The sequence below is a fragment of the Equus quagga genome, chromosome 10 (assembly GCF_021613505.1).
Source record: "Equus quagga isolate Etosha38 chromosome 10, UCLA_HA_Equagga_1.0, whole genome shotgun sequence".
NCBI lineage: Eukaryota > Metazoa > Chordata > Mammalia > Perissodactyla > Equidae > Equus > Equus quagga.
In genome coordinates this window covers 96,753,522-96,764,584 of record NC_060276.1, presented here as the reverse complement: position 1 = coordinate 96,764,584, position 11,063 = coordinate 96,753,522, and the positions used below count along the sequence as shown (strand labels likewise).

The 11,063-nt window shown below is 35.2% G+C and overlaps 1 protein-coding gene across 9 annotated transcripts in view; it reads right to left on the bottom strand.

The window, feature by feature from the left end:
- DMD (dystrophin) overlaps positions 1 to 11,063 on the bottom strand; it is a 2,273,580-nt gene that overhangs the window by 1,285,990 nt on the left and 976,527 nt on the right. For all 9 annotated transcript variants that reach the window (XM_046672830.1, XM_046672828.1, XM_046672833.1 and 6 more), the window contains 2 exons: positions 10,103 to 10,344; positions 4,400 to 4,580 (listed from right to left, as the gene is read on the bottom strand). In XM_046672830.1, coding sequence (XP_046528786.1) covers positions 4,400 to 4,580; positions 10,103 to 10,344 — 423 coding nt within the window. The remainder of the gene's footprint in view (positions 1 to 4,399; positions 4,581 to 10,102; positions 10,345 to 11,063) is intronic.

Here is an 11,063-nt window from a genome sequence, read left to right as displayed (position 1 = left end):
ATATATATATATATATATATATATATATATATATATATATATATATGGTCTTTTGTAACTGGCTTACTTTCACTTAGCATAAAGTTCTTAAGGTTCATTCATGCTGTAGCATGTATCAGTACCTCATTACTTTTTATTACTGAGTATTTCACTGTATGAATATATCCATTTGTTTTCTTTATTCATCAGCTGATCAGCATTTGGGTTGCTTCCACAATTTGGCTATCATGAATATAGTCATGCGTCACTTAATGAAGGAGATATGTTCTAAGAAAAGTGTCGTTAGGCAATTTTTGTCATTGTCTGAACATCATAGAGATGTACTTTCACAAACCTAGATGGTATAGCTTACTAAACGTGTAGGCTATATGCCACTAATCTTACGGGACCACCATCATATATGTGGTCCATCATTGACTGAAACTTCATTATGTGGCTCCTGACCATAATGTTCTCTGAACACCAATATATACTCTCTAGTTGCTACACCATCTCATATTCATTCTTTCAGTTATTCAAACTCCGTTAGTTTACTTGTGACACAGGGATAATAAAACATATTCTCAAAGGGTTGCTCTCTGAAGACCAAGAAAGCTAATTTATAAGAAAGTTGTTTGTATACTAGAAATTATAATGAATACAGGATACATTTTGTCTTTTAATATTATTTCCTCATCTCATCTTTGCCAGGTACCAACCACTAATTCCTTATGCCAATTTTCACCAGTCAAAGTATGCTTAAAAAGTCAAGTCTTTGTTTCATTGTGAGAATGCTAGTAAAGAAAAAAAAGGAAAGAGGAAATGAGTCAGGATGGGCAGCAAAAGACCCCTAATTGCTAAAGCAATCCTGAGAAAAAAGAACCAAGCTGGAGGCATCACAATCCCTGACTTCAAAACATACCACAAAGCTACAGTAATCAAAACAGCATGGTACTGGTACAAAAACAGGTGCACAGATCAATGGAACAGAATTGAAAGCCCAAAAATAAAACCACACATCTATGGACAGCTAATCTTCAACAAAGAAGCTGAGGGCATACCATGGAGAAAAGAAAGCCTTTTCAACAAATGGTGCTGGGAAAACTGGAAAGCCACATGTAAAAGAATGAAAATTGACCATTCTTTTTTACCATTCACAAAAATAAACTCTAAATGGATCAAAGACCTGAAACCATAAGGCTTCCAGAGGAAAATTTAGGCAGTGCACTCTTTGACATCAGTATTAAAAGCATCTTTTCGGACACCATGTCTTCTCAGAGAAGGGAAACAATAGAAAGAATAAACAAATGGGACCTCATCAAACTAAAGAGCTTCTTCAAGGCAAGGGAAAACAGGATTGAAACAAAAAGAAACAACCCACTAATTGGGAAAAAAATATTTGCAAGTCATATATCCGACAAAGGGTCAATCTCCATAATATACAAAGAACTCACACAACTCAACAACAAAAAATCAAATAACCCGATCAAAAAATGGGCAGGAAACATGAACAGACATTTCTCCAAAGAAGATATACGGATGGCCAATAGGCACATGAAAAGATGTTCATCATCACTGATCATCAGGGAAATGCAAATCAAAACTACACTATCACCTTATACCCATTAGAATGGCAAAAATAACCAAAACAAAAAGAAGTGTTGGAGAGGTTGTGGAGAAGAAGGATCCCTCATAAACTGCTGGTGGGAGTGCAAACTGGTGCAGCCACTATGGAAAACAGTATGGAGATTTCTCAAAAAATTAAAAATAGAAATACCATATGACCCAGCCATCCCACTACTGGGTATCTATCTGGAGAACTTGAAGTCAGCAATTCCAAAAGTCTCATGCACCCCTATGTTCATTGCAGCGTTATTTACAATAGCCAAGACATGGAAGCAACCTAAGCACCCATCAACCGATGATTGGATAAAGAAGATATGGCATATATATATATATATACACACACACACACACATATATACAAGGGAATATTACTCAGCCATAAGAAAGAATAAAATCGACCCATTCATAACAAAATGGATGGAGCTTGAGGGAATTATGTTAAGTGAAATAAGCCAGATAGAGAAGGATAATCTCTGTATGACTCCACTCATATGAGGAATTTAAATATGTAGACAAAGAGAAAAGATTAGTGGCTACCAGGGGAAAGTGGGGGGTGGGCACAAAAGGTGAAGGGGTGCACCTACAACACGACTGACAAACAATAATGTACAACTGAAATTTCACAAGATTGTAAACTATCACAAACTCAATAAAAAATAAATAAATAAATAAAGGAAAGAGAGGATGGACTCCCAGGCCCTTGTGTTACCTCTTTGCTGAATACTTAATATGCACAAAGTTCCAGGTAGCAATATAAGAAATGAGATTTACTCCCTGGTGCTAGTTTGAGGGTAAATCATACACATATAAAATTCTTTGAAAACAATTATTAACAAACTAAACTGCAGTATGATTTGATATGGTGATTTTTTATTTGCCATATATATGTGCATAATATATAAACATATATATAAGTATATAATATACAAGATTGCATATATAATTTATATATCATATAAAATGTATATTACATATAAATTCTATAAACAATTTATATAACACACACGCACAATATATAAATTATATATTCACATATAATTTGTATAATTTATAATTCATATATGTAATCTATTTTTAATTAATGATTGTTAATTAATCAAGACAAGTTTTCCAAAAAAGTGAGTAAAATTGCCAGAGATGTTTCAGTAAATAAATTGGAAGGGAGGAAACCTTATTTAGAGGTAAATGGAGTGAAAATGTCTGGCAGTTTTATAAACAATGAAAGATAAAGAGTAGACATAACAATATGGTTGGGTAGATTGACGGCCGTATGGATACAGAGTATATATTGTTATATATTGATATTGCAGTATCATAGTCGAATCTCAGTTATCACCAAACATCAATTCTGAACATCCTTTAAACAAATAGAAAAAATGTTGAACCTTAATAGGTCCATGTAAATTAAAATAATTTTCTAGTGAATAAGCTCTTTTGCCTACCAGTTATAGTATAACCATTAAAATGGACTTGATTTTAAGGTAGTTTTATGGATTTTATGACAAGAAAAATGCATTATTGTTAAATAGGTCAATGTTTGTAAATTTAGGACATTCACAATCTCTTCCTCAATTGATTTTATAGAGGCCCAGCAACAAGTATATTGAAATCCACTAGAGGGAGCTGACATTATTGTAAAGTTGTATTACCTGGTGCCCTATCAAGAAAATATACCCCTCAGCAAAAATGACTTTGAAGTAAAAGGAAAAAGTATGCTTTTATCTTTGGCTTTATTAAGTTCATTCCATGAAAAATTAAAAACTAGGAAAATGGAGAAAGCTTCACGCATATCACTATACTGATTCTAGAAATGTTATTATGTGGTAAATTCTTTGGATATTTACAAAGAAAAGCAATTAAAAATGTGTTTTCCAAATAGTTAACATTTTAGTAGAAAACAAACACATATTCTTGCTTCTCATAACAAGTTTGGGGAAGACATTTTTAAAAAAACATTTTTATCTTAATACCTTAAAATCCGATTTTACTCTGTAATCCTTTGTGTGTACATATATACATATGTCTGTATGTGCATGTTGAACCCCAAAGTCATTTACTAATTCTTAAAAGTGTTAATAAACCTGTCTCTGTCAAAGGAATTTTTCTCTTAAAAAGTAAGCTTATGAGTAGGGATATTTTGGACCAGCTACTATGTATTAATATCATAAGAGCAAATTGGCGAGAGAGAGAAAAACATCTAAAAAAATTTGTTGTTCATATGGCAGGCATTTGCATAATTGTTCCACTCTTATATTTTATCATTAAATGAGAAAAACAGGATATTGCATAATTCTGGTGATCCAGTAGTAAAATGCAGCCAAAAGCATAATTTGTCCTTTGCTGAGTTTCAGTTGCCACATGTATGCTACAGCTATAATAATCTTCATATGAATTGATGGAAGTATTGGTAAGATGCCTAGCTAAATATCCGTAGACATACAGCAAACAGGATTTATTCAAAACCCACTAACAAGGCTTCAACCCCTCTTTTCTTTCTTTCAATGTTCAAAACATTTGATTGTAAAATTTGCAACCCACTAAAGAGAAGTCATGCCCATATTAAACATATGCTTTATTTTTTCCTCATAGTCATGAAATTATTAAGGGGGGAGAAGAAATGAAAATATAACATACACGTTTTACAACAGCAGTATTTCATTACTTGTTACTACAGGTTGCAGAGAGGGTGGTTTCTTTGACAAAAATTATTCTTTCATGCTAGTATTTTCTCTTTTCCCCATAAATAACTAATTTGGAAAATAGCAAGTTAGTCATTTTAAGTATTTTTACTTACTTGTCTGTAGTTCCTTCTCTCTGGCCTGCACATCAGCAAAGACTTGGTTAAAATGATTTGTAAAGGCCACAAAGTCTGCATCCAGGAACATTGGCCCTTGTCCTTTCTCTTTCAGGGCTATGCTTTGAATTTTTAATCGCTCAATTTGAGGCTGAAGAGCTGACAGCCGACTGACTTCATCCTGTACCATAATTTGAAGTATTAAAATAAGTAACATTTTTATTTTGCATACATTATGTTTTTGTTCAACGAAGGTGTTAAAAGGCAGTGATGCAAGCTTAGCTTAATGCCCTTATAAAAAAATTGATAAGAAACATCCATGACAGTTCAGGCAAGCCTCGAGCACAGGTCATCAATTTAAGAATACCTTGGCTCTTTGTTCAACAAATATCATCATATATAACTGTCTTTAAATTTCAAAATGACATCATTTAGAGTATTAATGGGCGTGAATGTGTACAGTTGAAAAGTACAAGGAATGACCTTATATCCTTTCCATAAATCAAACATGGATGTTCCTCTGCATCTCTCTTAACTCAAAGCTGTGTGCTTTTGCTTCAAATTCTAAGCTCATTCAGTGAACAATATTCTCTTTAAATTCATTTGTGTAGAATACAAATTATATATATACATACATGGTACATTACATATATGTGTCTATGTAATATAGACATATTGGTAATTTAATCTATGTATTATTTATGTACATACACATATTTATGTCTATAATTATCTAACTTTTGTATAGTCTCATTATTTCTCCTGAGTGAACAGGCAATTGCCATTGTTTTCATTAGGGTGACTGTTGGCTCTGTTCCTCTCTTGTTGTACTGGCATAATTGTTAATAGCACCTCCTTTCACTCTCAAGCATATCCTGGTTTGGATGTTCAAATCACATGGACACTCCGCTATGCTGTCCGATATAGTAGTCACTAGTCACCTGTGGCTACTGAGCACCTGAAATGTGGTTCGTCCAGATTTAGACACGCTGTCATTGTAAACCATACAGTGAATTTTGAAGACTTAGTATGAAAATATACAAATATAAACCCTCATAGTTTTAAATATAGATTAAATCTTGAAATGATAATATTTTTGATATATCAGGTTAAAAAATGTATTATTGAAATTCATTTACCTCTTTCTTTTTCCTTTTTTAATGTCATTTGTAGAACATTTAGAATTACATATGTGGCTCAAGTTTGTGGCTGGCATTACATTTCTTTTGAAGAGTGCTGTTCTTGATATAAATGTTTTCATACTCTTTTCTTTCCAGTGAGGTGGTAATTCATATGTATCTGACACATAAATAATTTGAACTCAAACAGAAATTTCAAAATTCCCTTTCTTAAAGTATTATTACTATGGTTGCTTATTTATAATTCATACTTATGCTACCTTTAAAAAAAAGTACTTCAGGATTGTTTACCATTTATAATGTAATAAAACAGGATAATTAAAATTTAAAAATTGGATCACAAGACAATTAGGAGGAGGGGAAAATTGAAAGAATTATATAGTAATTATGAACTAAATATAAATCTAAGCTTCCTGGAAATCACAGAAAAAAGTTTAAAAAAAACGTTACGTTTGAATGCATGCATACTCTTTTGGAGAGAGTAACTTTTGTCTGAGGACTGAATAAGATGAACTTATCACACATATCCCTTTATAGTAGCAAGACCACCTAATGGGCAATGCTACTTGTGATGAGTTTTAGAGATTCAAAGATAATTTTCAGAGGAGTGTTGGTATGTGGTTATGACAGTATGAGTTGATTCAGGTAGGTTAGTCTGACAATCATTCTCTCAGTAAGTGAAGATGAAAGACATTTAGATGAATGAGGAGGTGACCCACGTCTCCTATTCAAATATAAAACCTCTTAATCAAGTGCTAGAAGGTAAGTGCATATCTATGGATGAAGAATAAGACAAGAGGTAAAGGGTAATACTCTGTGTTTTTGACTTTAGAACTACAGACTTGCACTTTGTGCACTAGGCTTGCAAATGGAAGCACTGACATCTGCTGGGAAACATTTAAGAAACTGATTTACATTTGGCCAGATGGAGGGCCGTCAATCTTCCTGTTTTGGGGGCTATAGAAGGAGCCTACAGTATAGTAAAGTGTGTTCTGCAAAACAAAAGGGACTTTGAAACTAATAAAACATTTGGGCAAATGTTCAGTTGAGGCCTTAAAGTTCTAAGAGTAAATCACAGGAGAGATGATTTTGACCTGAGATATTTAACATTTAAAAGATGTTAACAGTTACTCATTATTTCCATAAAAGGGCCTTAGTGTGGTTAGTCCTCCAGAGTAAGACATCTTACTTGGGCCTGCTTAGCCTTTAAAATTATATGTTTATCTGATGGACAAACTTTTGTATCTTTCTTGGGAAAGGGTCCATGGATTTCCTCCAACTTCCAAAGGGTTTTCTATCCCCCAACATATTATGAACCAGTTCCAGGAACCGTTAGATTTTGAGCTAAATCTGAACTCTAATCTTAGAAAACATCCCCAAATAACAGAATGCATTGACAAACAAGATGGAATAATTTATTTACCTATCACTAATCATAGCCAAATGGTATAATTTTAACTCCTGTGTGAATGACATTGAGCTTATCCTGCTAAATATTTTACCTAAGGTGATTCATCAAACTAATAGAAACCAATGGGGCAGAGAGAAAGAATAAGGGGAGACGAAGAGGGGTGGAATTGTGTTATCAGATTTCGGAATTTTGTGGCTGACTGCAGAAAAAAGAAATAATTTCACTTAGCATGACTTCCCTAACCTCGAGAGAATATTTAAGATATACAAACTCCAGTGATCTCCATTTGTTCCTCAGATAGAGGCCAAGGTCTTAGCATGCCCCAAGAGTCTTGCTTGGTCTGCTATATGCCTGTCTTTTTGCCTTCATCTTTCATCTTGCACCCTCAACCCTCTATGCTCAGCATTCACATTGGCCTTCCTTCAGTTTCTTGGTTGTTATTGCTCCCTCTCACCACGTTCCTTCTGCCTAAAGCCTCTCACTCTGCAGTTCACTTAATTAATTTTGACTCATTCTTTAGCCTTAACTCAAATGTATCTGCCTCAAGGAAACTGTCCTTGGTGGCTGTGTCTTGGTTAGGTTTTCCCTGTTAGACATTCTCCCAGAACTCGGTACCTCTGTTTAAAGCATTTATCCCAGCGGTAATTTTACATCTACTTATGTCATCATTTACTTAATGTCTCTCTCGCCTATTCCAAGTAAACACTATGAGTGCAGGGTCAATGAATGCTCACTGTAATAGTCCCAAAACCTAAGTGACCACTGCCCCACTGGGTCCTGAGGGTAGAACCACCACCTGAGCAGGACTGGAAGGCAGGCTATCAAGCCAAAAAGGATTGTTTTCTAGCCTTAAAATCCAGTGGAATTTGCCTTGCTAGATTTTGGACTTATATAGGGATCCATCACCACTTCCTTCTTACCTATTTTTCTTCCTTTTGGAATGGGAATGTCTATCCTATGGCCGTCCCACCATCACATTTTGGAAGCACAAGTTATCTGATTTCACAGGTTCACAGCAGGAGAGGAATTTTGTCTCAGGATTAATCATACCTCAATCTCATCCATATCTGATTTAAATTATATTTAGATGAGACTTTGGACTTTAAAAGTTGATGCTGGAATAAGTTATGACTTTTGGACTTTAAGGGCTCACAGCATGTAAGAAGGACATGCGTGGCGGGAAGGATCAGAATGCTATTGACTGAATTGTGTCCCCCCAAAATTTGTATGTTGAAGCGCTAACCCATAATGTAACTATATTTGGTAATAGGGCTTTTAGGAAATAATTAAGGTTAAATGAGGTCATAAATGTGGGGTCCTTATCTGATAGGACTGGTGTCCTTAAAAGAAGAAGAGATAGAGATTTCTCTCTCTCCTTCTATGCACATGCACTGAGGAAAGGCCATTTGAGGACATGGTGAGAAGGCAGCTGTCTACAAGTCAGAAAGAGAGCTCTCACCAGGTGCCAAACTCTGCCAGACCTTGATCTTGGACTTTCCAGTCCTCAGAATCCTGAGAAATAAATTTCTGTTGTTTAAGCCACCCAGTCTATGGTACTTGTTATGGCAGCCCGAGCCAGATAATGCACTCAGCGTATCATTCTCGGCCATGTTAGAGACACTGAGTATTTATTTTATGGATAAATGCATTTTGTAGATGTTATTATTACTTTCTAGATCTGAATCTCAAGAAACAGGTTAAGGTAACATCATCAGATTTTAGTTGCAAGAAATAATGTAAGTGGAATATTCCACAGACTCAGAAGAAAAAAAGAAGTCATGGATTCTATTTTTTTAATAGCAAAATCTATCTAAATACACAAATTCCCTATATTTGCATAGCATTTGCATAATAGACTAAATGCCTTTATGTACTATAGTCTTTGTCCAAAAATATATTTCCTGGGTTCATTTACTTCCTGGTAAAGCTGTAGATCCAACATCTGAGAATCATCATCAAGTCCTTCAAATGTTTTTCCTTCCACAATAAGCTTTGAACTTGACATCACTTTCTGGGTTCAATACCACCTCCAAACCAACCCTGTTACCACTCCATCTCTAGTCTCTTATTATTCAAATCATTCTTTTCAAAGTACGCAGATTAGCCCCCATTCATTGCTTTTTAGTCTACCATTAAGGTTCATCCCAGAAACCTTTTCGTCTATCCTCTAACCAATTCCCCACTTCCCATGAAAAGTGTGTAGCTCATAGTAACTACACAAAAAGTTCAAGTTATTAAGATTATTATATATCTCTTGTTACACTTGCAGACAAACTTTTTCAATCTCTTTCTCAGGCTGTTTTGTGCCAGTTATATCTTGTTTTCCCCTTCAGATCCACTGTCCACCCTTCTTCCATTCTATAAAATGACGTTTATAGACTGCAGCTCCTTGCCCTCTGCCTTCTGATTAAGTTTAGTCAGCGGGGAACCCTGTTCAGACTCTGGAGGCAGGAAAGCAGGGTGATTATTTTTCTTACTCCATTCCTGTCATGGCGCTTGGGCTGGCTCTTAAGGCTGCCTTTAAAACAGGCATCTGTCTCTCTCCTTCTGGGCCTCCATCACTTCTCTGTCCCTGATCCTTTCTGTCCTAAGAACGATAACAGATCTGATGCTGGGTTGCTGTACTACCCTTTGTGGTTCCTCTATACTCCAAGGACATTTATAAAATATTTTTGTAAAGAAGCCTTCCTCAAATTATCCTAATTTGAGTAGACTGTCAGTTTTAAAGACTTTCCTCATATATCTGATTATATATTAGCTGCTTGTGTTTGTGTGGACTCGACTTTTTCAACATATGACTAGATTTTGTTCTTAGCACATTGGCTGCCATAAGAAAGAGCTCCAAATTATTGGCCACTTCTCAAATGATACATGTAGTTTCCATATTCCAAAACTGCCTCGCCATTTTGCAAACTGACAAAATCAGTTAGCCATATGTAACTACTCTAAATACTTTTGGTTTTTTTGTTTTTAGGATTCAGGCATCCATCTATTACCTTTTTAAACTGATTTTCTTTGCTTATATCTTGACCTTTACTATGTTTAACTAAATCCTCAGAAGGGAAATTTTATTAATAAATAATTTACTATTCTTCTGGAAATCGCCAAGAAATTCCTAATGATGATGCTCCAAATAGGAGGAAAGATTCTTACCTTACAAATTTTTAACTGGCTTTTAATTGCTGTTGGCTCTGATGTGGTGATGGGTTGGGTTTTCAACCAGTTTTCAGCAGTCGTTGTCATCTGCTCCAATTGTTGTAGCTGATTATAGAAAGTGATGATGTTGTTCTGATACTCCAGCCAGTTAAGTCTCTCACTTAGCAATTGGCAGAACTCACTCCACCGGCGGTTCAGTTGTTCTGAGGCTTGTTTGATGCTGTCGGCATTAACACCCTCTAGAAAGAAAGATTTTTTAAATATATCCACTGAAGCCACAGGCTGAAAGATATCCAAAAATGTCTAAATATCTAAAAGTGTCTCAAGTTTAAAAGTATTCATCATATGAATGATTTCAAACAAATCAGTTATTTAATGATGTAAAAGTACCAAGATGATTTCTCATTATTGATCGCAAATTCTTAGAGTAGTATCTTATCAAAGAATACGAATGTAATAAAGTAATAAATAAGGGCATATAGGATGTAGAAGAGTAGAATATATTTAAATAAAGACAAAAATGGTCAAAGCTCTGATGGGGGTGGAAGACTGATCATGGACAAATGACCTTATAGATGTTTCCAAATGAATGTTAAATATCATGTATATTATTAAAATGTTTCCTCCAAAACTAACTTACATTTTTTTTTTAATGGTTTGGGAATTAGTTGAAATGCTATTATTTGGATTTTTTTTTTTTAAAGATTGGCACCTGAGCTAACAACGGTTGCCAATCTTTTCTTTTTTGTGCTTTATCTCCCCAAATCCCCCCACCCGACCCCCGGGACATAGTTATATATCTTAGTTGCAGTTCCTTCTAGTTGTGTCATGTGGGACACCACCTAAATGTGGCCTGACAAGCGGTGCCATGTCCGCGCCCAGGATCCAAACAGGTGAAACCCTGGGCCGCCGCAGTGGAGTGTGCAAACTTAACCACTCGGCCACGGGGCCGGCCCCT